Raw genomic sequence first — 27,958 nt, forward strand, 5'->3', positions numbered from 1 at the left:
TGCCAATGCAGCAGACTTCAGAGATGCGGGTTCAATCCCTGAGTCAGGAAGATCCCCTGGAGAAGGAAAGGGCAACCCCCTCCAGTATTCTTGCCTGGGAAATGCCAAGGACAGGGAAGCCTGGCGGGCTACACTCCATAGGTCACAAAGAGTCAGACAGGACTGAAGCAACACACACACACGCACGCGTATCATGTTAGAATGAACTAGTGCTCTGGAGAAAAGATCAAGCCGGGCGAGAAAAAGTACTGGGGCCGGGGCATACTGTCAACGGTGATGAGAGCAGGCTCTATGAAGTAGGCAGCCAGCACAGACAGCAAAAGAACATGCAGGTAACAGGACCAAGTCAGGTCCCCACAGTACCCAGTGTGGGCTGGGCGCCTTAGCCCCTGTCACATGGACAAGCCACACCTTATGGCTTCCCTGAGTTCTAACAGCAGGACCTGGGGGTTTTGTCTAGGTACACACTTCCTTGCTGTAGCTCTGTTACCTCCTTTGAGCCCCGCTTTTGTCCTCTAGAAAAAGGACATTGATTGCTACCTTAGCAGGTTGCTACCTTAATCCTGTGAAGACTAATTAGGGGAACCCTACAATGAGCAGCTTGCCTTAAGACATATCAATGACTAGCTGGCCTTAAGAGATCCTGGGCTTCCCTGATAGATCAGCTGGTAAAGAACCCTCCTGCCATGCAGGAGACCCCGGTTTGATTTCTGGGTCGCGAATCCTGATCCGCTGCAGAAGGGACAGGCTACCCACTCCAGTCTTCTCGGGCTTCTCTTGTGGCTCAGCTGGTAAAGAATCTGCCTGCAATGCGGGAGACCTGGGTTCAATCCTTGGACTGGGAAGATCCCCTGGGGAAGGGAAAGGCTACCCACTCCAGCAGTCTGGCCTGGAGAATTCCATGGACTGTAGAGCCCATAGGGTCGCAAGAGTCGGACACGACTGAGGAACTTCACTTCACTTTCAAGAGATATGACCTGAATCCAGATTAAACTGGAGGCTCCCAGTGTCCTCTGGCATTTCTTCCCTGAAGCCAGCCAAAACCCACACACGTGCATTTCCAGGGTCTCCACTTAGCCAGCTGGACAGAAAACCCAGCATGGTGCAAACAAGCTGACAGACAAGCAGGAGAGGACTCACCGGCAGACGGCTTCGCTCAGGTCTCAGGTGGATCTCCGGGACCACAGCAGGAACCGGCGCTCTCAGCCCCTGGGCTCAGCAGCGCCCTCATTCTCAGGCGGGCGGCTCTGCCCTGACGGGCGCGGGAAAGCCACCAACTTCCCCAGGCTGACCTCACGCCGCTTCCACCGCTGTAGCCTGACCTCACCCGGCCACACCCCTTTTGGCGGAACTTCCTCTTCCTCCCTTGATTCCAGCCTGAGGTCCGGCCCTGGGCCCCGATTGGTCACAGCCCCATCCCTGAGCCAATCACGGTGGCCAGGGAGGATGGAGCACACCGATTGGCCAGGTCCAGGTCATGGGACCATATTCCAGGTCCCGTGACCATACTCCAGGTCACGTGTGAGCTGCTCACCCTGTGTCAGCAGTGGAGAGAGTGCGGTACCCCAAGAGCAGGGCTGAGAGTCCAGTCACTGTGTCCGTGTGCTCAGTGTCCTGGGACCTGCCTGCGCGTCCTCTCTACACACTGCTTTGTCCTCTGCAGACAGAAGATTCACGATAAACCTCTTCGCTTCGCAAGCGCTGTTGCACGCACCCACATTCAAGGGAGCAAGGCCTCCGGTTTGAAGGTAAGTTTGGAGATCCTCTCTTAACCTCCGGGCTTGTTTCTTGTATCCTGTTAGAATAATTTATTCAGTCTGAAAACCCCCAGGAGGACCACCACATGCTGCTTTGCGTATTCAGGATTCTTAGCTGTTCTGAGTAGAGGGCATGGCCCAGGGGCCTCCCAAAGGCAATGAATTTTGTCCAAGGAAGCACCTGAGAGGCTGAATCTGAGTCACTTTGCTGTACACCTTAGACAAACAAATTATGGTAAATCAGCAATACCTCAATTTAAAGAAAAGATATTTCCTCATCAAAAATTGTTCGAATTTTGTCAAGTTTTTCTTTCAATTGTTGGTTCTTAGTATGCAGTCTAATTGGTTTGGTGGTGTTTTGTGAGGTAGGGATCCAACTTACCTTCTCCTATGGATACAATATTGTCCCAATGGGACGATTCCTTTGTCCTTTCTCCTGGAAATGTCCTTTCTGCATTTACATATTAAGAAGCATTTTTTTTTAAATGCCAAGTATCAAGGACTGCAGGTCTTTGGTAATTTGTACAGCACCCCAGAGGCATGTTTCCACTTCTGTGTCTTCTCTTCGCATTTTACCATTGCCCGTTTCTAGTATACACAAGTGCCCTCAGAGGGCTCTCTGCAGTGAACCATGTATGTTTCTGTGAGGACAGAGGATGTGAGCATGGAGGAGAGGCTGAGTCCATAGTGACCATGTGAGCATGCTCAGCAACCCCAATATTAAGTCTGGCTGAGACTTTCTCAGGCAAGGTCTGTGTTTCTTCCTCTTGGTGTCTGGATACGCAAAAAGATGTTGGTGGATTGGGACGTGGGTCTCTGGGTCCAGCAGTGTAGAGATATACCCATGGCCTGCTTTTCCATGATATTTTCCTCCTGCGGGCTCCGCTGAGCTGGTGTGGAGAGATTTCTGCTAAAGGCTTGAGAGGTAGTCAATCCTTCTGCTTTTCATGCCCTGCCTCGTCCATACTTCTGTCATTTTTTTTTAATATAGCTAATTTTCAATGGTGTTAGCCCTTGTGTCATTGTGACACTCAGGCACCTGTGGTTTAATAGACCTCCAAGTCCCGGGAGCTCTTTGCCTGGTGGAGACATGGAGCACTCAGGGAGCAGTACCACATCACACTGGAGCCTGGACCAGAGAGAAGGTTCTTGCCAGGAAGGCTCCATCCCTGCTGTGGGGGGTTCGGAGTTATCACTTCCGATTGCACATCCCCCGGGCCCTCGGTGCAGGCCCCACTCTGAGATCTGGAAAGGAGGTGGCTTCCCTCCCTGACACAGAACTAGTCTTTTCTGTCCTCGTCCTTGTCGCGTCCCATCTGGCTCCCAGGCTCTACCCTTGAGCCTCACCCACAGGATCAGGAGAGCCCAGTTCTAGAGGAGTGTCATACAAGGAGAGTCTCCTGGAGACACTCCATCCCCGGGCCTAAATAAGCACTTCTTCGGAGTTTCACAGCCCTGGGTGTAGATCCTGGGTTTGTGTCCATTTTACAGTTGAATATGTTGAGCCTCAGATCATTGTGTGATTTGCCCTGGGTCACTGTGCGGGTCAGCGGGTGAGCTGAGGTTTGAACCCAGACTGTATGTCTTGGAGGCCGTGACGATACAGGTGTTTCCGCTCCTCGGTTAAATTTATTTCAAGTTTTTTTTTTTTTTTTTTGATGCATTTGTATATGGGACTTTTCTGTTTTCTTATGCTTCCTATCCTGCTATATTGCTGAGTTTATTAGTTGTAATACTTCTTACTTGGTGGCGTTTTTAGGGTTTCATATAAATCCTGTCATAATCAAATAGTGACAGTGTAACTTCATCTGTTCCAATGGGGATGCCGTTTATTTCCTTTTCTGGCCTAGTTCCTCTGGGTAGGACACTTCCGCCACTATGTTGAACAAGATTGGTGAGAACAGGCATCCTTGTACTATTCCTGATCTTTTAGGAAAATCTTTCAGCTCTTTATCACTGAGTTGGATGTTAGCTGTGGGTTTGTCTTAACGTGCCCTTTAGGATGTTCCATGGATAACCACTGTATTGAGAGATGGTATCAGAATTGATGTTACACTTTGTTGAAAGCTTTTTCTGCAATTATTGAGAAGATCACATGATTTTAGTCTTCATTTTGCTCATATTGTGTATCACAGTAATTGATGTACAGACAATAAATCATGCTTGCAGGCCCAGAATAAATCCATTTGATCCTAGTGTATGATTCTTTTAATGTATGCTTCAGTTTGGCTTGGTAATATTTTTTTGAGGATTTTTACATCCAGGTACACCAGGGTCAGGGTTCTCTAGTGGTTCATATGGTAAAGAATCTGCCTGCAATGTGGGAGGCCTGGGTTTGACCCCTGGGTCAGGAAGATCCCCTCGAGAAAGGAATGGCTACCGCACTCCAGTATTCTTGCCTGGGAAATTCTGTGGACAGGGACCTGGTGGGTTGTAGTCCATGGGTCACAAATAACTGGACATGACTGAGTGGCTCACACTTACAAGAGTGCTTCTTGACATTTTTAATATCTACATTGAAGATTTTATCTCAGTCAAAAATTGCAGTCAAAGGCAAACATGTCAAAAGTCCAAGAGTCCTTAGAATTAAATGACAATAAGACATAACAGATGAAAGCAAGAAGGACTCCACATATTTACTTTTCATAAGAATTTTAGCTCTTCCGAGGAATTCTCATTAAGCTGAATTAAAATGCAAGCTTTAGTTTAAAATCTTAACCTTTTTCGGTATTATGTTTCTATTTTGAGACTGAAAGTTCATTATTTATGTACGAGATATTAAGCAATGCTATGTAGCTATTAAAATCATATTTTCAAAAACTCTAATGACATTTACAAGCACTTATACTGGAAAAATAGCTAGGAATAGAAGATGATCCCGTATAGCTTTAAATGAAAGTACATATGTGTTGAATGATAGTTTTCAGATTGTATTTATTGATTTTTATTTGGAGAATAACTGCTTTACAATGTTTGGTTGGTTTTCCTCATGCAACACCACGAATAAGTATATTATCCACTCTTTGGTTAGACTGCCTCCCAGTTCCTGGCCTCCCACCCTCTAGGTCGTCCCAGAGCACCATGCTGGGCTCCCTATGTTATCCAGCAACTTCCCATTAGCTAGCTATTTTGCATATGGTAGTGGCTATGTTTCATTGCTACTCTCTCCATTTGTCCCACTCTCTCCTTCTCCAGCTGAGTTCACAAGTCCTTCCTCTACATCTGTGTATTTATTTCTGCCCTTCAAATATTCACCAGTACCATTTTACAAGATCGCATGCGTATGCATTAATATACTACATTTGTTTTTCTCTTTCCGACTGACGTCACTCTGTATCCCAGTTTCTAGGTTCATCCACCTCAGTTCAACGGATTCGTATTTGTTCCTTTTCATGGCTGAGTCGTGTTCCATTGCATGTATGTCCCACAACTTCTTTTTCCATTGTTCTCTTGAGAGACATTAGGTTGCTTCCATGCCCTGCCTATGTTAAATAGTGCTGCAATGGACATTGGGTACGAATGTCTTTTTAGAGTTATGGTTTTCTCAGGGTGTATGGCCAGTAGGGGATTGTTGTGTCATATTGTAGTTTTAGTCCTACTTTTTAAGGAAACCTATGTTCCTTCTCCATAGTGGCTGTATCCATTTACATGCCTACTAACATTGCAAGAGGGTTCCCTTTCTTCCATGTCCTGTCCAGCGATTATTATGTGTAGAATTGTTGATGATGGCCATTGTGACTGGTGTGAGGTGATACCTCATGTAGTTTTGATTAGCATTTCCTGAATAATGAGCGATGTGGAGCATCTTTTCATGTGTTTGGTGGCCTTCTTCCTGTCTTCTTTGGAGAAATTTGTTCAGGTCTTCTGCTCATTTTTCAATTGGTTGCTTTTTTTCCAGTATTAGTCTCGATCATCTACTTGTGTACTTTGTAGATAATCCTTTCCCAGGATTCCATAACGTACATAATTCCTCAGAACATACCTTAGTCTTTTTGGACGGAAGAACATCCAAGTGCCTTCTTTGGTGTGTATGTATGTACATGGCATGTGTTTATTTTCATTGTGCAGATCTTGCCCTTATTCCATTAGATTTATCCCTGAGGAGTTCATAGTTTTTGATGACATTATAATCAAGGGTATTCTTTAAAATGTCAATTTCTGGTCTCGTTTAGTATGCTGAAGTATGGAGCATTTTTATATGTTGACCTTGTATCCTGCAACGTTGCTGAACTCACTTTCATGCTTGTACCTCTTTTGTTGATTCATTTTCCACATTAATCATCAGGTCGTCAGCAAGTACAGTTATATTGTTTTTTCAGTTCATATGATTTCAATTTCTTTTTTCTTGTCTTGTTACAGTGGCTAGGAGTTCCAGTACAGAGTTGAATAAAAGCCAAGAGAGCAGACATCCTTGCTTTGTTCCTGATCTTCAGGAGAAACACCATATGATGTCAGCTCTACATTTTTTGTAGATGCCGTTTATGAGGTTGGGGCAGTTTTCTTCCATTCCTAGATTGCTAAGATTTCCATATATAAATGATAAATATTGTCAGATGCCTTTTCTCTCTCTTTTGAGGTGAGACTGTGGTTTTTATTTTCAGTCCATTGATATGGTGAATTTCACTGATTTCTTCAAATGTTGGCCCAAACTTATGTTCTTGGGATAAACCCTACTTGTCATGCTACCTTGTACTTTTAATTGATTACTGATTTCCTGATGTGTCATTAAGGAATTTTGCATCTGTGTCTCTGAGGGATATTGATATTCTTGTAATATGTTTGTCTGGTTTGGGTATCAAGAGAATTCTGGCCTCAGAATGAGTTAGGTGTTTCTTTCTTCACTATTTTGGAATAGTTTGTGTATAACCAGGATTTTCTTCATAACTGTTTGTTAGGATTCACTACTAAGGCCATTTAGGATAGAGATTTTGTGCGTGTGGGTGTATGGGTAGGTAAGATTTCTAACTACGGATTTGAGTTTTAATAGATTGAGGTTATCTGTTTCTTACTGAGTGGCTTTCATAGGTTGTGTCTTTCAACAAAGTAGGGTATTTTATCTAAGTTGCCTGAAGTTGTTCACAGTTTACCCTTTCCTTTCAGTGTCTATAGGATCTGTACTGATGTTCCCTCTTTGATTCTTGATATTGGTAGTTTATGTCTTCTCTTTTTTCTTCGTCACTCGGCTTAGTCAGTTTTATTGATAGTTTGAAGAACCTGATTTTAGTTTTTTCATTTCATTTTGTTTCTCTGGTCTCTGTTTCATTGATTTTTACTCTTTCATTTTCTTCTTTCTGCTTGCTGTGGATTTCATTTGTTCTTTTATAAGTTGTTTAAGATAGAGTCTTAGAGTATCGATTCAGAATCTTTCTTCATTTGTGTAAGTATTTAATCCTATCAGTTTCCCTCCAGGTAGTGATCTAGCCATGTCCCGTAGCTTTTTAGTATATTGTATATTCACTTTTATTCACTTCAACATATTTCCTGTTTCATTTGTGATTTCTTCTTTGACACATGAATTCTTTAGAAATATGCTACTTTGCTGATGTTTGGGAGACTCTTGGATATCAGGGGTTTTTTAATTTCTAATTTAAATCTGTTGAGATCAGAAAACATGCTTTGTATGATTTGAGTCACTTTAAATATGCTGAGATTTGTCTGTCTTTTGAAGAATGTCCCGTATCCCCTTGAGAAGAGTTTTATCGTGCTTCTTGTTGGATAGAGTGTTCTATCAAATGTCAGTTAGATCAAGTTGGTTGATAGTGCTGTTTAAGAGGGTTCTCTGGTAGCTCAGATGGTACAGAACCTGCCTGGAATGCGGGAGACCTGGGTTTGATCCTTGGGTTGAGAAGATCCCCGGGAGGAGGGCTTGGCAACCCACTCCAGTACTCTTGCCTGGAGAATTGTTTAAAGGCTTCAACATCCTTACTGACCTTGGTTGGTTGTCTGTTTTGGCTTCCTTGTTCAATCAGTTATTGAGTCACGGAGAGGAAGACTGAGGTCCCTGACTGTAATCGTGGGTGTGTCTATTTCTTCTTTCAGTCTATTTCGTTGTTGTTTTCCTTATCTCTTCTTTTTAAAGCTATTTTTTAATACACTTAACTGACTTTGAAATTAGCAGATGTGTTGCTAAAGAAATTTGGAACACAAAGCGTTGAAACTAAAATTCAAGCTAGCCAGAGATATTTTTAGTGAGTAGAGTTAGGTCGATCCTTCAAACTTGTTCATGAGTCGTGCTCATTCTTTGTTGACATATTATGATGTATAAAAGCTATTTCAGAGAAGTAATGTGTAGTCATTACAATTTTATCATGGTTTGGTAGATAGGTTAAATTTATTGCCACAGATGAGTCATAGACTTTTAATGGTATAATTTCTTTGTATAAAATTTTGCCAGCAAATTTAAAAGGTAGCAAAGAAAAGATCAAATAATTTTGAAGTTATGCTCAATACTGTTGTCTTTGGCTTAGCCTTTGAGATTATGTAATTGTTTAAAAATCCATTTTCAAGATGATGTAAATGGCCCTTGTGACTGCTTCCGTGGGTTTTTGTCCTCAATTGCTGCTGCTGCTGCTAAGTCGCTTCAGTCGTGTCCGACTCTGTGCGACCCCATAGACGGCAGGCCACCAGGCCCCCACGTCCCTGGGATTCTCCAGGCAAGAACACTGGAGTGGGTTGCCGTTTCCTTCTCCAATGCATGCAAGTGAAAAGTGAAAGTGAAGTCACTCAGTTGTGTCCTACTCTTCACGACCCCATGGACTGTAGCCTACCAGGCTCCTCCGTCCATGGGATTTTCCAGGCAAGAGTACTGGAGTGGGTTGCCATTGCCTCCTCCATTTTTTCCTCAATTAACCATTCTTAATTACTGAATGCAGACCCTCGCGTACAGGAACGTGAAACATGAGTGGATCGGCAACAAGTGGCTGCCCAGTCTCGGCCTCCCGCACAACCGTAGCTATTTCGTGGAGTGCCTTGTGCACGTGCGGATGCTGGACCACTTGACCAAGAAAGCCCTTCGTGGGCAACTTAAAATGGTTGATAGTTTTCACAGGTCAGTCGGTGCAAGAAGTTCTCACAAGCCTGCTGAGAGATGTTTGCCTGCGGCCAGGTCTAAATTTTTTTTTTCTCTTGGAAACAGAAACAGTTTCCAGTGTGGAATTGTGTGCCTGCAAAGGTTGAACTATGACCAAAAAGAACTGGAAAGGAAAAGAGAAGAAAGCCAGCATGACCTGAAAGGCTAGTACAGTCCTATTTCTTGCTTCCCAGTGTATAAGCAGCCTCAGTGATTTCCTATTTGAAAGAAAACTTCAGGAAATGCTTTCCTTGGAGAAAACACACCTCGCATCATGACAGAGGAGGGAGGGATGGAAAGGACTGTTTTTGAGGTCGTCCTCTGTGGCCAGAGAACTTGTGCTCCGTCCTTGGGCTCACGTCGGTGAGCTCAGTCGTGTCTGACTTGTTGCGACCCCGTGAACTGTAGCCTACCAGGATCCTCCGTCCATGGGATTTTTTAGGCAAGAGTACTGGAGTGGGTTGCCATTTCCTTGTCCAGAGGATCTTCCCGACCTAGGGATTGAACCCAGGTCTCCTGCATTGCAGGCAGATTCTTTACCATCTGAGCCACCAAAGGTGCTGAGTACTCTGCAGATTGTAGATGCCACTGATTAATTCACAGAAATTCCTTGCTTAGGACTTTGCAGATGAAGTTACTGCTTAAAGATTACTTTTGTCATTTAAAAAAAGCAAAGTTAATATCTGATTTGAATGTGATGACTGTTTTAATTAATTTCCATTTATATGCACTATCAATTAATTCAATTAAAACATTGGGCTTTTAAAAAATTGAGTATCTTATACTGAAGTGAGTTTCTCTTTGTGCACGTGCTAACAAACTTCATGCATCTATCTGTGCGTCATGAATTGTTTTTTTTTCCCCTCCCTTCCTTTCTGCCTTCCTCATCTTTCTTTTTTGTAAAGTGTAGTTGATTTACAATGTTACATTAGTTTCAAGTGTGTAACAGTGATTCAGAATTTTTTCTTTTTCTTTTTTCTTTTTTTTACTGGCTGTGCTGAGTCTTTGCTGCTGCACAGGCTTTTCCCTTGCTGCGGCAGGCGGGGACACTCTCCAGCGGTGGTTCCTCAGCTTCTCACTGCAGTGGCTTCTCTTGCTGTGGCTCCCGGGCTCTAGAGCACTGGCTCAATGGTTGTGGGGCATGGACTTGGTTGCTTCTTGGCATGTGGGATCTTCCTGGATCACGGATTGAACCCGTGTCTCCTGCATCAGCAGGCGATTCTGTGTCACTGAGCAACCAGGGAAGCCCTGATTCAGCAGTTTTACAGATTACACTCCATTTAAAGCTATTACAAAATAATGACTATATTTCCCTGTGCTGTACAATATATCTCTGTTGCTTAGCTATGTCATACATAGTCGCTTGTATGTCTTAATCCCATACCCCAATTTTGTCCCTCCCCAATTGTCCCTGAGATAAAGTTGTGAGATATATACATATACAGTGGACTATTACTCAGCCATAAAAGGAGAAAACTCGGCTATACACAACAATGCGATCGACCTAGAGAGTCTTCTGTTCAGTGAAATAAGCCAGGGAAAGACAAATACTCTCTGCTGTCACTGACATATGGGATTTTTAAAGTGAAATAAACAAACATACCAATCACAGTTATAGACAAATGTCCTAGCAGCTCCCTGCCTCTCTTCATCCCGCTTCCCTTCCCGACTCTTTCCTTTGCTTTCCTCCCCGCTTCCTTCTGTGCTCTTCCTTCCCTTTCTCTCTCTGCTTTTCCTTTTTCTCCTCCTCTCTCTCCTTTCCATGCTCACTCTCCTTTCTCCCTCCACCCCATGCCTTTCAGTGACCATGTTGAGCCAAGGGGGTGTTGTTGTTGTTTTTCAGTCACTAAGTTGTGCCCAACTCTTTGTGACCTCATGGACTGCAGCTGTCAGGATGCTCTGTCCTCCACTATCTTCTGGAATTTGCTCAGATTTATGTCCATTGAGTCAGTGATGCCATCTAACCATCCCATCCTCTGCTACCCCCTTCTCTTGTGGCCTTCAATCTTTCCCAGCATCAGGGTTTTTTCCAGTGAGTTGGCTCTTCCCATCAGGTGGCCAAGGGGTAAATTAAGCTTATTTCTTTCTTTAGCACATTCACTGGAGTAACACATAGAACAGGCTCAGCATCACTAAGTTGGTCTGTTTCCTGAGCTGACTATAGTATTAACAGATCCCTACCAGAAAATGTGCTGTGTCCAGGAATCACTCAACTTTTTAACTTTCTAATCGCAAAGTGAATTCTTCCTTTTATATCTTAGAGGTCGGAGAAAATTACATCTTTGGGCTACTTTCCTTTTTCCAATTCACCTGCTTTCACATTTTAAGTATTTGATTTTACAGTTTTAAGCAAATCATGGGGCCGTGTGTGTATGTTCATAATCTGAAATACATCACAACTTATCTTTGTTTCATGAAATGCCAGTTAAACACTAGATACTGTCATTTGGTCAATTTGTGATATATACAAGCTGTGCTTGTATCTATTTGCATTCATCAGGACAAGTATTTAAACTAAATTGGTGTGCTAGTTCAATATGACTAAGTTCCATCAATTTTATCAGTTGATTGCCTCATTTAGTGGGTGTTTACATTTTTCTAAATAACTAACCTCAACATTTAAAACTAGCCTTGTCATTGGGAATCCAAAATTAATTTAATTTCTAACAAGAGCATGAGAAAGGGTGCAATTAGGATACTTGATAAAGTAAGTTTTAAATCAAAAAGATCAAATTTAAAACATAGAATGATAATCTGACAAACTGGGTTTAATAATTACTGTGAATTTTGACCCAATACAGATGTAAATATCATGAAATATCTACACTTACACATGTCCACATCAATAAGGTTTATTGGCAGAAGTCTTTTGCAAGGTAATTTGATAATACATATTATAATAACTAGAGAAATGTGTATAAACTTCATGACTACCACAGGGAAGTAAACATTCCATCTTAAAAAACTGGGAAAATATCTGGGCATGAAGACGTCCATCATGGTGTTACCTATAATAGCAATACATTAAAATCAACGTAAACATCCAACAATAGGAAAATGACCAAATAAATAAGAGTATCATGAAATTGATAGAATTTTGTATAGCCATTAAAGAAGTAAAAATCATGGAGGCTCTGTAGGAACATAGAACATTCCATACTAAAATGTTATATGCTGTCTGTGCTATCATTTAATTTATGTGAGAACCACAGAACTAGAACTATTTATCCAATGTGTGCTTAGGGAGAATATGTCAGACTCTGTGCTAAAAACAACAGGCAGAAGCTGGCATGTAAAACCTTTGAGTATTTAATAAGTGTTTATGTGTAGTTTGTTTAATGCAGTGCTTGCTGTGTTAGTTTGCTGGGGCAACAATATCGAAGCCCTAGAGACACCTACTGCCTCACACTTCTGGAAGCCAGAAGTCCACAACCAAGGTTCAGGCAGAGCTGACCCCTCCTGAGGGTCAGGATGGCATCTCCCCCACGCCTCGCCCGTCAGTGCTGGTGGTTTGGCGATAATCACGGGCGCGCCTGGGCTGCGGGAAGCACCACCTCCATCTCTGCCTTCGCCTTTATATGGTGTTCTCCCCGTGTGCTGGTCTGTCTCCGGATTTTTGCTTTTTTAAGGATATCACTCACAATGGATTGGGCCCACCCAAGCTTAGTGGTGAAGAAGTGCCTGCCAATGCAGGAGACTTAGGTTCAATCCCTGGGTCAGGAAGATCCCCTGGAGAGGAAAATGGCAACCCACTCCAGTATTCTTGCCTGGGAAATCCCATGGACAGAAGAGCCTGGTGCGCTACAGTTCATGGAGTTGCAAAGAGTTGGACATGACTTAGCAACTAAACAACAACGTGTGTGTGTGCTTGCTAAGTCACTTCAGTCATGTCTGACTCTGTGCAACCCTATGGACTAAAGCCCGCCAGGCTCCTCTGTCCATGGGATTCTCCAGGCAAGCATACTGGAGTGGGTTGCCATGCCCTCTTTCAGGGGAGCTTCTCGACCCAAGGATCAAACCCATGACTCTTATGTCTCCTACATTGCAGGCAGGTTTTTATCACTTTAATAGTAGGACTCAGTGCCCCCTGGGGAACCCTAGCAACAACAATGACCTCTAATTAAATCCATCCCCTCGGTAAAGATGCGCTCTCTAAATAAGGTCAGCCTCTGAGGCGCTGGCGGTTAAGCACACCAGTAAATGAATTTATTGTGGATGGGGGTGAATTCAACCCATTACATTTAGGATACTATAACGTTTTAATAAATATTGGCTAATATTGTTATTATTCTTGCCAATAGTGTTAAGAGCAGTAGTCAGAATATCATGAGATTGTGTGTTGTGAAACCAATCGCATTAACAAAATAGGATGAAAACCGTTGATTTTCTAGGGTGATAAGTTTCTAAGTAATCAGGAATTTTTTGTTTCCTTCTTCTGTTTTTCTCACCCTTATTTTAAAATTTTTATCATGCCTATCCTTCTCTAGATTTCGCACTATTTAAAAAGGGGGGAAATCTAAAACATCTCTTAAATATTAATATAAGCAGTTGCCATTCAACCATAAATACAAATTCCCAGGCTTTCCTCTCTTTCCCATCTTCAAACAGTGTCTTTTTCGTCTCCAATAGAAACACACCTGTGAAAAGTCCAGCTCCCTGATGGAGGAAGACAGAGGCTCTTTTCTTTCATTCTGTCTTTAACTATTACTTGAAACAGCAGCCTTCTCAGCTGCCTTCGTGTCCATTCCGAGGACTCTCTTTACTTTCCGGCCACACCGTGCGGCATGTAGGAGCTCAGCTCACCAACCAAGGGTCGAACCCTTGCCCCCTGCACTGGAGGCGCGGTGTCTTAACCACTGGACCTCCAGGAAAGTCCCAGTTCTTAGAATGTTACTTCACCATCTCTGCTTTTCCTGGCAGGAAAAACAAAGCATAATGTTTAAATTTCTCTCATCTCTGCTGGTGACTGTGTAGTGATTACAACGTACGTGTTACTGCCTGTGGACTGTTTGTAGGAAAAAGGCCCTCAGGCCAGGTGACAAAATCTTTGCCTGTTTTAAAGTTATTCTTTTCTGTCATGATCTTTTTAAATATTTGTTTTCCTCCAGGTATCTGGTCTGTTGGATTTCTGTCTTCCTTGTGTGTCACCATCCTTGAGTTAGGACCCAGTGTTTTGTTTTCAGGAAACAAAATCTTGGATTGTGTAGCTTTCAGATTAAGAAGAAATGAATGATAAAGGTAACCATCATTTTGGAGTATTGATGGGCCACTTTTAAAAATATATATATATAACTCATAGATTATTCAGCTAAAATTTTTATAACTTATTTTATTTTATTTGACCATGCTGGTCTCCGTTGCTATGCGGGCTTTTCTTGTTGCAGATAGAGGGCGCTCCCCTCTGACTGCAGAACCGGGCCCTGGGCTCGCCGCTCAGTGTTCGGGCCCCAGGGTCCAGAGCACAGGCTCAGTACCGTGGTGTACGGACTGTTGCTCCAGACGTATGGGATCTTCCTGGACCAGTGATCGAACCCGAGTCTCCCGCACTGGCAGGCAGATTCTTTACCACTGAGACATCTGGGAAGCCCCCAGGAAAGAAATTTTAAATTAAAAATGTATTGTTTTCACCTCATAAGATACAAACTGTCTTATTAAAATAGTAAGACTCAGTATTAACACGAGGGTGAGGCAGAAGCCACAGTCCCTGGGACCGTAGTCATGAGCCCTTCTGTCTGGCCCTGCTCCTGATATCTCAGGGTCCCTACAGTTTTAGAAAGACATTTCATGTGCAAGAAAACAGAGGATCCGTTAAATGAATTATTATTCATCCAAATGATGGGATGCCTGATGATCATTAAACACTGCGTTAAGGACAATATTTCATGGAAAATGTTCACGATATATCAAGTGAAAGAGTAAGCTAATAAATATAATACAGATTCGATTTTCTGCAATAATGATTAAAAAGTGTGGAAGTGTATACATCAAACTTAAACCATCATTGTTTCTAGGCAATGGCACGATGGAAAAAGCTTTGTGATTTTAGCATTTTATAGTTTCTTTAGATGAACATGCACTGATTATGAAATTGGGTGGACTGAAGTTGGGGTCTGTTATAATGTTGAGGGCTGAGGTAAAGCCATTATATAAAGAATCTTGAATATATAACACACTGGAGTATTAACACCCATTCATTTGTTTAATCACTTAACCATTAATTCATTTAACAAATACTTTCTACCCTTTTACTCTATGATAATCACTGAGGAAGGGCTTCCCAGGTGGCTCAGTGGTAAAGAATTCTCCTGCCAATGCAGAATCCCCTGGGTCAGGAAGATCCCCTGGAGTAGGAAATGGTAACCGTCTCCAGTATTCTTGCCTGGAGAATGCCATGGACACGGAGCCTGGCGGACTACAGTCCATGGGATCTCCTATGAGTCGGACAGGGCTTAGCGAATACACAACAACAAAAAGTCATGGTGGAGGCCACCACGGATATACAACAGTGAGCAAAACAAACTCTCCCTGCCCTTAAGGAGCTTAGTGGGGAAAAGGAGAAGTAATAAGAATCACCCAAGTACATGTATAATTATATCCATGATAAGTGCAGTGAAGGAAAGGAATAGTGCTATGAGGGTCCATGGCAGGAATGCAATATCCATATTAAATTTTTAAATTATTATCTAATCAAAATATATAGTGCCTCCTTGTGTGTGTGTGTGTGTGTGTGCGCGCGCTGTGTATTGTACGTTGTCACCAGCAGCATCATCTCAAGTGAATACTCCAAAACTAGGAAAAGGAAATTCTAGCGAAAACATCTAGAAATACCAAAAGAGTCTGAAAATTCTTCAAAAGTAATATTGAAAAAAAAATATTGAACCTTTGCATGATGAATCCTGGATAATTGCCTGAAGCTCTTAGTGGTGGACCCCTGAAGATTTAGTTTTCCACCATGCTCTTATCATGCATGCATTTTCCCTCAGAAGCTGAAAGATAAATCTGACAAGCTCTGGATAAACACTGGCTAAGACTCTACACTTGCTGGTATGGGAAGGCGACATGACTTAGTCCCTGTTATCATCAGGTCTCCTATTAGGCAGCCTCGGCAAGGAGTCTGGATAGATCAACGTGTCAGGCTGCGTGCTTGGTGATAATTCAGACTGGGGTTGAGTTGAAGTCGCCACTCAAACAACTGGGAGTGTACAGCCATGCACAATTCCATTTAAACTGCAGGAAAAGTGAGAAGAGGGATAGGGTTTTGAACCCTGGCCCAGGTGGCATTGTGGTCAAGAATCCACCTGGCAATGCAAGCGACACAAGGGACCCGGGTTTGATCCCTGGGTCAGGAAGATCCCCTGGAGGAAGAAATGGCAGCCTGCTCTACTATTCTTGCCTGGAGAATCCCATGGACAGAGGAGCCTCATAGGCTATAATCCATAGGTTCTCAAAGAGAAGGACACAACTGAAGTGACTTAGCACAACAAGAAAATCTTACTTGTCACTAACCCAATTGTTTTGCATTTTTACTGATTTGTTCTTTATACACTCTAGCTTTTCTAACTTTCTATATTGCTTTTACAGTGAAAAATAAGACTTCATTATATCTTGCTATATGATATGTAAAACATAAGGTCCTAAGATACTGGAAGGAAATGTGCAAAATATAACCACAATTATCTTGGAGTGATGGGGCTTTATGCAATTCAACTGCGAGGGCCCTCTGAATTCTACTTCTGCATTTTAGGAATTTATTATAAGGACAAATAAATATGCTTTTTTAAAAAGATTTAATTGCCACCTGGACAACAAAGTGGTGCAACACTGTAAACATCTAAAGTGAAACAGCAGATAAACCTCCACAGGTCCTAGAGTCAGTAGACTCTTCACCTTCCATGGGACCTTCACTAAGTCACTGACCTGTTCCAGACCTCTTCTGTAAAACTGGAACAGTAATGCACCTACCTCACAGGAAATTAAAATAGGAAAATACTGTTTTCTGGATGACTAAACTGAAGATGTAACTGCCTACATAAAAATGAAAGTTCTTTGGAAAAAATCTACAAGTTTATGATAACACAATTTAACAGTGTTTTGCTACTGACACAATCAGTTCAATCTTCAGTGAATTAAAGTTTGAGAAACCTTCAGGGAAATTATAAAGAATTAAAATTCTAAAATAATCGGCAGCAGCTCTGATGAGACAATGGATGTCCAGCCTGCCTTTTGTTGATATTTATCTGCATTTTACATAGATCAACATTCTATCAAGGTAGAGGTTCTATTGCGTGTGTTCACTGAGACAAAGCCTCCTATTGCTTTACTCTAGTTCAAAGATGCAAATACACTTTTGGGATTTTGATTCTGAAAATTATCCTATCTGTTTCTACACCATTTTGACATCAATGTAATTGTTGATTTTCCACCACAAGGAGTATAAAAGGAAAGAGTGGCCTAGAGGCAGCAATGTATTTTAGATCAAGGGTGGCTATGAATCCCATTTTCTCACACTGGTCCACCGAGTGAAATACTTCATTGTGTACTGGTGGGACAGAATGAAGCACACTGCTTTGAAACTTTTATCTTTAACTGGTTTTTACTATAGTATTTTCTTTCTTTTCAATTTAGAAAGATAATAAGAGAAAGAATTACAGGGGAAACTATGTTTCTATCTCAGTGTTTTGGACAAAGCAATATATTGAATCTTTGACATTTTTAGAAACCACCCACATGATTTAAAAAAAAAAAGTTTGCTTCTTCTTGAGGCTCATTTAAAGAAACTTCAAATACAAGGAAATACATGACAATTATCTTTTGATTCCTGCAATTCAGTGGGACTCATTTAATGTTAGAATGCCAGTAAAAATTTTTGCTGCCCAGCAGAAACACAGAATCCAGATCAGATGGTCCTGATTACCTGTAACACTGACAATAGATGTAAGAACAGGCACTGTATTTTGGAGCATATTGCTCTTATTGTGAAGCTTTGGACAACTTTTTTTTTAACTTTCTATGTTGTACTGGGGCATAGCCGATTAACAACGTTGTGATACTTTCAGGTAAACAGTCAGGGGACTCAGCCATCCATATACACGTATCCATGGGCTTTGCCAATGGCTCAGTTGTAAAGACTCTACCTGCAATGTAGGAGACAAAGGAGACATGGGTTCAATCCCTGGGTGGGGAAGACCCCCTGGAGGAGGAAATGGCAACCCACTCCAGTATTCTTGCCTGAAAAAATCCCATGGACAGAGGAGCCTGGTGGGCTACAGTCCAAAGGGTGGCATTGAGTCGGACACGACTGAGCAGGTTCTCCCCCAAACTCCCCTTCCATCCAGGCTGCCACATAACATCGAGCAGAGTTCCCTGTGCCATACAGTAGGACCTTGTTGGTTATCATTTTAAATATAGCAGTGTGTACATGTCTATCCCAAGCTCCTTAACTATCCCTTCCCTCCATCCTGCCCCCTGGCAACCATAAGTTTGTTCTCTTAAGTCTGTGAGTCTAGGACAACGTTTAAGTGAGGATTCTTCCTCGATAATCTTCTTTCTGAAAGAGATTCAAACTCCCTTGATCTAAGTTCAGATTTCACCCTGGGGCCACTGGTTGCTGGCTGAGGATGGCCAGCAGCAGATGCAAGGGAGAGACATAGCGCAAAGGCGAAGGCGGGCTGGGGCTGGGTGCAGAGGAAGAGAGACACAGGTAAGTGATCAGTGCACAACAAGGCACGTTTGTTCATACATCAGATTTGTGTTATTGAGGGAGTACTGCTTCTTAGTACTTCTTCTTAGAAGAAAACTACCACTATTAGTCAGGATCCAATCAGGAAAACAGGGTCCACGCCATGTGGTTCAATAGGAGGAATTTAATATAGGAGCCTGTCACAAAGGTCATGAAATCTGGGGCCACCATGACTTTCTGCCCAGAGTGTCTTTACCATCAGGCTGTTTCTTTCACTTAGGGAAGAATTAAGTAAAAACAGATATTTTCCGGTCGTTTCTTTCTTAGGAGTATTATTTTCCCCACTCATTCTTTAAAATATGTTTTAACAGTTATACTAAAACCCTTTCCTTATTTGCTTTTCCTCATATGCAAATCAGACTCTGAAAAATACCTTCAAAAATGCAAAAATCAACAATGCAGATCATAGAAATAAAAAATGCAAAAAAAAAAAAAAATCTTGAAAATACCAATCACTCTACACCCAGAGATAATAATTTCAAATTTTTGGTTGAAAATTTTATAGAAAAATCTTACAGTATTATACAGTCTTGTTACTAGCTTTTATCCTCCAATGAACATTTATTTATTTTTTTCTACTTCATTGAATATTCTTCAGAAACTTTCTTTTTGGTGTATTCAATATATATCAAGTCTAAATTTCTTTACCATTTTCCTACTGTTGGACATTGAGTTTATTTCCAACCATGTAATTTTAAATAAAGCTAAAATATAATATTCTTATAAGTAGGCGTTTTTTTTTTTTTGCCTCTTTGATTATTTCCAAAACTAAGAGAAGTCCTACCCTTTTTTTGTCTCTTCTTAATTTGTGAGAGGGGGGAAAAAGTCAGGTCTAATTATGACTTAAATATGAGTAGTGCTTAATGACATGGTTTCTTAGAAGTTAAAGAAAATTATAACTTTAAAATACAATTATATATAAAAAATAACCAATTCCAGAAACCTCTAAAGTTTTCATGCACTTTAGTCCCCTCAATGTTCTCTTCATGTTCTCTCTATTTTCCTCTTAATGAACATAATTTTCTACAGTGTCATCCTTCAAGAAAAAGGATCAGATTCTCTTATATAGATTTTCTACTTTATTCAGTTACTGTAATTGGAGGCAATATTATTTTCTACTATTTCAATAAACTGTCCTTCAGCTGAATAACAGGCTTGGATATATATCTTTATACTTAATATTGTTTCTATGGGAAAATGTATTCAGAGATTCAAATACATATTTAAAAATAAACTTTAACAACACAATTTGCTTACAGGTAAAGGACATTCAGTATTTCAAAAAGTAAACCATATTTGGTTAACCTTGTTCCATTATTCACATATTACCAAATACCATTGTACTTTGATATATAGTTCATCAGGTCAAATATGAAAAACTTTTCTAAGAAATGTGTGTGTGCGCATTAAATATTAGATATGGTAGATTCTTTGAAGGATTTAGGCACTGGAATTACTAGCTGACCCTTAAGTTATGTTGATTTCCAGAAGGAGACTATAAACTGTGTCAATGAAGATTCTGAGCAAATTTTGCACAATAGCATAGTCATCACTGTTGTTATTGTCTTGCTTTATTTTCTTTTCATAACATTTCTCATTCGGTTTATAATATATTTAGATGTTTTTATTTTAAATTCCATCCTTCATTAGAGTATTAGCACCACGAGAGCAGGTCATTTCTTTCATTCTCTGCTTTATTTACTGTCTTGTATATAGTAGGTACGCAATAAATGCCTTATTTGAATGAATGACTATTGTGTGAATAAAATGTGATGATTGTTTCAGATCTGATACAACAGAAATAACATATAAAATATTGAAAATTTTGTAAATAAGCCCAATTTAAAAAATTGCAAGTGTCATATTTTTATTATCATACAAAGTATTTGTGAGCTGTTTTGTTTTATAGATATATTCATTTGTGTCATATTTTAGATTACATATATAAATGATATCTTGAAATACTGAGTGTGTCAAATCTTGAGCTGTGTCTGTACAGAAAAGAAGTGTGAGTCTCAAAGCCTACATTACAAAACATGTATCTTTTTCTTTCCAAGTAAATTAAAAAGTTTTGTCTTAAAAAAATGTGAAATAGACCTAACTCTTTAAACCAAGCAGCATTGCTGATGATTTTAGAATGTGGTTGCCCTGACCTTCATGGAAAGTCACAAATATTTTCTTCATTTAATACAGACTTCATTTGCTTTACTCTTAATAAGTAAGTTAAACGTCCCACACCATAAAAATTACCCTTAGACAAAGGGTACTTTGTCTTCTGAAAGTAAGAATTCTGAAAGTAAGAATTCTCAACAATTCAAAGATAAACATTAGTCTTTTTGGAGAGGCAAGGCTACAAAGAAATAATAAGATGACCAGCGTCAAATTTAGTCTGGCTTTTTTCCCCCAGCAACTCTTAGGCATTTGTCATGGTGTTTAACAGAAGTTCCCAAAGTTAAATGAGGGAATGGAATTAGAATAGATTTTAAAAAAAATGTTTATTAAGATCCACAACTGTATTCACTATTGGTAAGTGGAACTTCAAAGCAGAGTAATGAATTTAAATACATAATAACAGAAAAAATCTTTTTAAAATTTATAGAAGGAACAAGTTAGGTTGGAAAGAATTATTACCATCAATCAGTCTCAGAATTGAAGCCTTTATTTCATGCATGCCTGAGAGGTAAACTGGTTAATATATCTATGGCCTGCACATTTCCACTATATCTCTTTTCTCTCTCTTTCCCACTCTACCCTTCATTTTTCAGACCCTTTCCACCTCTCCCAACCCAGTCAGCCCACACATTCATGCACATGCACAAGTCTGTCTTTGGTATGAAGCTAACATCTTAGGTTTATAATGACCTCATTAGAAAAGTTAAAACAATAGTGCCTATTACCACATAAATGCGTGCAAATGATTAAAAAAATAATTCCTTTTTCTTGTTCTAAATTACATAGACTGTAATGAAAGCAATTACTGTTGCCATTTCCTGCGTTATCAGAATGTTCATATCACTGCAGAAGTAAGAAAAGTTTTTCTATTTAGTTTGGCCTCTGCAATCACAACAAAAGGTATTTATATAAAAGGCCAGAAAACCGTCAAGAAATTGTACTCAATAATCCCAATGCTATCAAATCTATCCTAAGAAAATATTCTAAAATTCTGAAAATTATGAATACAAATATTGCTGCAAGCAACAAAATGAATTCAAGGTAAATTAAGCAAGTAGGAGAATTTGTTGAAAAGATAAGTCATAAATTTAATGACACATTTGTAAAACAGCTTCAGGAACAGATAGGAGCTAAAACAGAATTCCTAGAATTTCTTATCATTGTGCTACCACTGGAATTAGTTAGCTCCAACTACATTTTCCTTCTTGATTTTTACATGCTTAAGATTCAAAAAGTAAAGAAAAAAGAGGACTAACTAAAATCAGAAATGAAAGGGAGATATTACAACTGATACCACAGAAATATGAAGGATCATAGAGACTACTATAAACAATTACATGCCAACAAATTGGACAACCTAGAAGAAAGGAAAGAATTTCTAAAAACATACAACCTATCAAGACTGAATCATGGTGGAAGAGAAAATCTAAACAGACCAATTAACTGGTAATGAAACTGAATCAGTAATTAAAAATCTCCCAGCAAACAAAAGTTAAAAACTTCACTGATGAATTTTACCAAAAATTCAAAAGAGAATTAAACCAATCCCTCTCAAACTCTTCAAAAATAGAAGAGGAGAAAACTCTTTTAAACTCATTTAAAGAGGTCAGCATTACCTGATACCAACATCAGACAGGATACCAAAGGAAAGAAAATTATAGGCCAATATTATTGATGGATGTAGATGCAAAAATCCTCAACAAAATATTATCAAACTGATTTCAACAACACATTTTAAGGATCATACAACATGATCAAGTAGGATTTTTTCCAGGGGTGTAAGTATCATTCAATATCTGCAATGAAGTCAATGTGATACAACACATTAAAACAAAATGAATGATAAAAATTATGATTATCTCAACCGAAACAAAAAAAAAGCATTTGACAAAAGTCAACATCCATGTACAAAAAAATCTCTAAATAAAATGAGAATAGAGGGACTGTGCCTCAACATAATAAAGGCTGTACATGACAAACCCACAGCTAACATCATACTCAATGGTGAAAAGCTGAAAATCTTTCCTCTAAGATGAGAAACAAGACAAAGATGTTCACTGTCACCAGTTATTTTCAACACAGTATTGGAAATCCTACACAGAGTAATTAGGTGAGAAAAAGAAATAAAAGACATCCAAATTGGAAAGGAAGAAGTAAACCTGTCACTTGCAGATGACAAGATATTATGCCATTAAAAACTGTTAGAGCTAATAAACAAAATCAGTAAAGTTGCAAGATATAAAACCAATATGCAAAAATTTGGTGTGTTCCTATACACAAATAAACTAACATAAAGAGAAATAAAGAAAACAATCTCATTTATAGTTATATCAAAAAGAATAAAATTCTCAGGAATAAATTTAACCAAGAAGGTGAAAAGCTTACATATTGAAAACTAGGGAATTCCCTGGCGGTCAAGTGGTTAAGACTCAGCACTTTCAATTTGGGGGCCTGTGTTTGATTGAAATAGATGAAAACAACAGAATGGGAAAGACTAGAGATCTCTTCAAGAAAATTAGAAATACCAAGGGAACTTTTCATGCAAAGATGGGCACAATAAAGGACAGAAATGATATGGACCTAACAGAAGCAGAAGACATTAAGAAGATGTGGCAAGAATACACGGAAGAACAATACAAAAAAGATCTTCATGACCCAGATAACCATGATGGTGTGATCACTCACCTAGAGCCGGACATCCTAGAATGCGAAGTCAGGTGGGCCTTGGGAAGCATCACTATGAACAAAGCTAGTGGAGGTGATGGAATTCCACAGAAAGTTATAAGACACTGATGAAAGAAATCAAAGATGACATAAACAAATGGAGAGATATTCCATGTTTCTGGGTAGGAAGAATCAATATTGTGAAAATGACCATACTACCAAATGCAATCTACAGATTCAATGCGACCCCTATCAAATTACCAATGGCTTTTTCACAGAACTAGAACAAAAAATTTCACAATTCATATGGAAACACAAAAGACCCCGAATAGCCAAAGCAGTTGAGAAAGAAGAATGGACCTGGAGGAATCAACCTTCCTGACTTCAGATGATACTACAAAGCTACAGCCATCAGGACAGTGTGGTACTGGCACAAAACAGAAATATAGACCAATGGAACAAGATAGAAAGCCCAGAAATAAACCCATGCACCTATGGGTACCTTATTTTTGACAAAGGAGGCAAGAATATACAATGGGGCAAAGACAGCCTATTCAATAAATGGTGCTGGGAAAACTGGACAGTTACATATAAAAGAATGAAATTAGAACACTTCCTAACACCACACACAAAGCTAAACTCAAAATGGATTCAAGACCTAAATGTAAGACCAGAAACTATAAAACTCTTAGAGGAAAACAGGCAGAACACTCAATGACACAAATCAAAGCAAGACGCTCTATGACCCACCTCCTACAGTAACGGAAATAAAAACAAAAGTAAACAAATGGGACCTGATTAAACTTAAAAGCTTTTGCACAGCAAAGGAAACTAAAAACAAGGTGAAAAGACAACTCTCAGAACGGGAGAAAATAATAGCAAATGAAACAACCTGAAAAGGATTAATTTCCGAAATATACAAGCAGCTCATATAACTCAATACCAGAAAAACAACCAACCCAATCCAAAGTGGGAAAAAGACCTTGACAGACTTTTCTTCAAAGAAGACAGATGGCTAACAAACACATGAAAAGATGCTCAACATCACTCATTATTAGAAAAATGAAAATCAAAACTACAGTGAGATATCACCTCACACTGGTCAGAATGACCATCATCAAAAAGTCTACAAACAATAAATGCTGGAGAAGGTGTGGAGAAAAGGGAACACTCTTACACTGTTGGTGGGAATGTAAATTGATATAGCCTCTGTGGAAGACAGTATGGTGATTCCATAAAATCTAGGAATAAAAGCAACATAGCCAGTGCAGTGCAGTTGCTCAGTCGTGTCTGACTCTTTGCAATTCCATGGACTGTAGCCTACCAGGCTCCTCCATCCATGGAATTTTCCAGGCAAGAGTACTGGCGTGGGTTGCCATTTCCTTCTCCAGGGGATCTTCCCAACCTGGGGATTGAACCCAGGTCTCCCACATTGCAGGCAGATGCTTTACCGTCTGAGCTACCAGGGAAGCCCTATAAGCAACATATGACCCAGCAATCCCACTCCTAGGCATATAACCTAAGGAAACTAAAATTGAAAAGACACAGGTATCCCACTGTTCATTGCAGCACTATTTACAATAGCTAGAACATGGAAGCAACTTAGGTATCCATCAACAGATGAATGGAGAAAGAAATTGTGGTATATATATACAATGAAATACTACTCAGCCATAAAAAGGAACACATTTGAGTCAGTTCTAATGAGGTGGATGAACCTAGAGCCTATTATACAGAGTAAAGTAAGTCAGAAAGAGAAAGATAGATATCGTATACTAGCACATATATATGGAATCTAGAAAAATGGTACTGAAGAATTTATTTGCAGGGCAGCAATGGAGAAACAGACACAGAGAATAGACTTATAGACATGGGGAGAGGGGAGGAGAGGGTGAGATGAATGGAGAGAGTAACATGGAAACTTACATTACCATATGTAAAATAGATAGCCAACGGGAATTTGCTGTTTGCCTCAGAAAACCCCAACAGCAGCCCTGTATCAACCCAGAGGGATGGGATTGGGAGGAAGATGGTAGGGAGGTTCAAAAGGGAGGGGATATATGTATACCTATGGCTGATCCATGTTGAGGTTTGACAGAAAACAACAAAATTCTGTAAAGCAATTATCCTTCAATTAAAAAATAAATTAATTAAAAAAAAAAAGCTGAAGGCATCGTGCTCCCTGATTTCAAACTGCAATATAAAGCATTATAAAACAAAACATGGTACTGGGAAAAAAACAGATACATAGATCAGTGGGACAAGACAGAGGTCGCAGAAACAGACCAACACACAGGGGCCATTGATTTATGATAAAGGACCAAGAATATATAATGAAGAAAGGGCAGTCTCTACAACAAATGTTGTTGGGAAAATTGGACAGCCAAATACTAAAGAATGAAACTGGATTACTATCTTATACTACACACAAAAATTAACTCAAAATGGATTGAGGATTTGAACATAAGACCTGAAGCCATAACATTTCTAGAAGAAAATATAAGTGCTAAGCTCCTTGATATAGGTCTTGGCTACAATTTTTTTAATGACACCTAAAGCAAAAGTGACAAAAGCAAAAATAAATAAATAGAACAACATGGTACTAAAAAGCTTCTACACAGTAAATGAAACCATAAACAAAATGAATAGGCAACCTATGGACTGAGAGAAAATATTTCCAAATCACCTGATAAAGAATTAATATTCAGGAAATGTAAAGAGCTCACACAACTCAATAGCCAAAACAAAAACAAAAACAACGTGATTAAATAATGGACAGAATATCTAAGGAGAGATTTTGCCAAAGAAGACATACAGATGGCTAACAGGTGCAAGAAAAGATATTCAACATCCTCAATCATCAGGGAAGTGCAAATCAAAACCACAGTAGGATATCTCCTCACATCTCCTAGAATGACTGTTATCAAAAGACAAGAAATAACAAGTGTTGGCAAGGATGTGGAGCAAAGGGAACCCTTCTGAACTGTCAGTGGGAATGCAAATTGGTGCAGTCGTTTTGAAAAACAGTATGGAGTTTTCTCAAAAACTAAAAATATAACTACCATACCGTTCAGCAGTTCCACCTCTAGGTATTATCAGAAGAAAATGAAAGTACTAATTCAGAAAGATACACAACTCCATGTTCAATGTCACATTATTTACAGCACCAAGATATGGGAACAACCTAACTGTACACTGATGGATGAATGGGTAAAGAAGATGCAGTGTATATATACAAACAAATATGTGTGTCAAGTATGTTGAGATTGCTTAACAAATTTAAAAATGAAAAAAAAAACTTGCCATTTTCAAAACATGGATGGACCTTTAGGGCATTATGCTAAGTGAAATAAGTCAGAGACAAATATTCTACGATCTCTTTTATATGTGGAATCTAAAAAATAAACGTAACAGTTCATAGATATAGAGAACAAATTGGTGATTGTCAGAAGTGGGGGTGGGTGCGGAAAGAATAGGTATTAGAGGTCAAAAGGTAAAAAAAAAATAAAAAAGAATGACTTGTGAAATAGCCAATAGATTCTTATTATCTTATTCTTAAAATTTCCTATTTCTATCAACAGAAGCATCATTAATTCAAACCTGCTGGAGGCATTTAGACATAGTGAAAACATCTGATTTACAGTCTAATTCTCCACAACATACTTTTATAACTAAAGTACAAGATTGGGTAGAGGATTATAGAAGATCCACTGCTTCATTAATAGATTAAGCTGCTCTGTGACTACAAGATAAAATGTTTATTCTTTCAGCAAACGATTATTGAATACTTACTGTGGCCAGCTTCAGAGGTAACTGCCAACATATAACTGTTTGTACAGAGGTGGTTACTGCACAGTTGCACTCATCTCACATGCTAGCAAAATAATGCTCAAAATTCTCCAAGCTAGCCATCAATAGTACGTGAACTGAGAATTTCCAGATGTTCAAGCTGGATTTAGAAAAGGCAGAGGAACCAGAGATCAAATTGCCAACATCCGCTGGATCATCAAAAAAGCAAGAGAATTCCAGAAAAAACATCTACTTCTGCTTCATTGACTATGCTAACCTTTGACTGTATGGATCACAACAAACTGTGGAAAATTCTTAGAGAGATGGGAATACTAGACCACCTCACCTATCTCCTTAGAAATCTGCATGCAGGTCAAGAAGCAACAGTTAGAACCGGATATGGAACAACGGACTGGTTCCAAATTGGAAAAGGAGTACATCAAGGTCGTATATTGTCACCCTGCTTATTATACTTATATGCAGAGTACATCATGCAAAATGCCAGCTGAATGAAGTACAAGTTAGAATCAAGATTGCTGGGAGAAATACCAATAACCTCAGATAGGCAGATGCTACCACCCTTATGGCAGAAAGAGAAGAGGAACTAAAGAGCCTCTTGATGAAGGAGAGTGAAAAGGTGGCTTAAAACTCAACATTCAAAAAACGAAGATCATGGCATCCGGTCTCATCACTTCATGGCAAATAGATGGGAAACAATGGAAACAGTGACCGACTTCATTTTCTTGGGCTCCAAAATCACTGCAGATG

At 39.7% G+C, this 27,958-nt stretch overlaps 2 protein-coding genes across 6 annotated transcripts in view; one reads left to right on the plus strand and one right to left on the minus strand.

Moving 5' to 3' along the window:
- LOC145504501 (liprin-alpha-1-like) overlaps nucleotides 1–1,386 on the minus strand; it is an 82,589-nt gene extending 81,203 nt beyond the window's left edge. For both annotated transcript variants that reach the window (XM_081485565.1, XM_081485512.1), the window contains exon 1: nucleotides 1,141–1,386. The gene's annotated coding sequence lies outside the window, so the exon portion shown is untranslated. The remainder of the gene's footprint in view (nucleotides 1–1,140) is intronic.
- Nucleotides 1,387–1,505: 119 nt separating this feature from the next.
- The window catches only part of LOC145505550 (uncharacterized), a 65,978-nt gene continuing 39,525 nt past the window's right edge, over nucleotides 1,506–27,958 (plus strand). Inside the window, exons 1-4 of one of the 4 annotated variants that reach the window (XR_014053115.1) lie at nucleotides 1,506–1,748; nucleotides 6,117–6,243; nucleotides 8,630–8,805; nucleotides 8,893–9,596. Coding sequence is in view for 1 of the 4 variants with exons in the window: in XM_081487997.1 (XP_081344123.1) it covers nucleotides 6,230–6,243; nucleotides 8,893–8,990 (112 nt within the window). In the remaining 3 variants the exon portion in view is untranslated. Of the gene's footprint in view, nucleotides 1,749–6,116; nucleotides 6,244–8,629; nucleotides 8,806–8,892; nucleotides 9,597–27,958 lie in introns of those variants that run through there. The other 3 variants (XM_081487997.1, XR_014053114.1, XR_014053109.1) reach the window with 3 other exon arrangements.

This window comes from Giraffa tippelskirchi, chromosome 1 (genome assembly GCF_054371585.1).
Source record: "Giraffa tippelskirchi isolate mGirTip1 chromosome 1, T2T-mGirTip1v1.2.pri, whole genome shotgun sequence".
NCBI classification, from domain to species: Eukaryota; Metazoa; Chordata; class Mammalia; order Artiodactyla; family Giraffidae; genus Giraffa; species Giraffa tippelskirchi.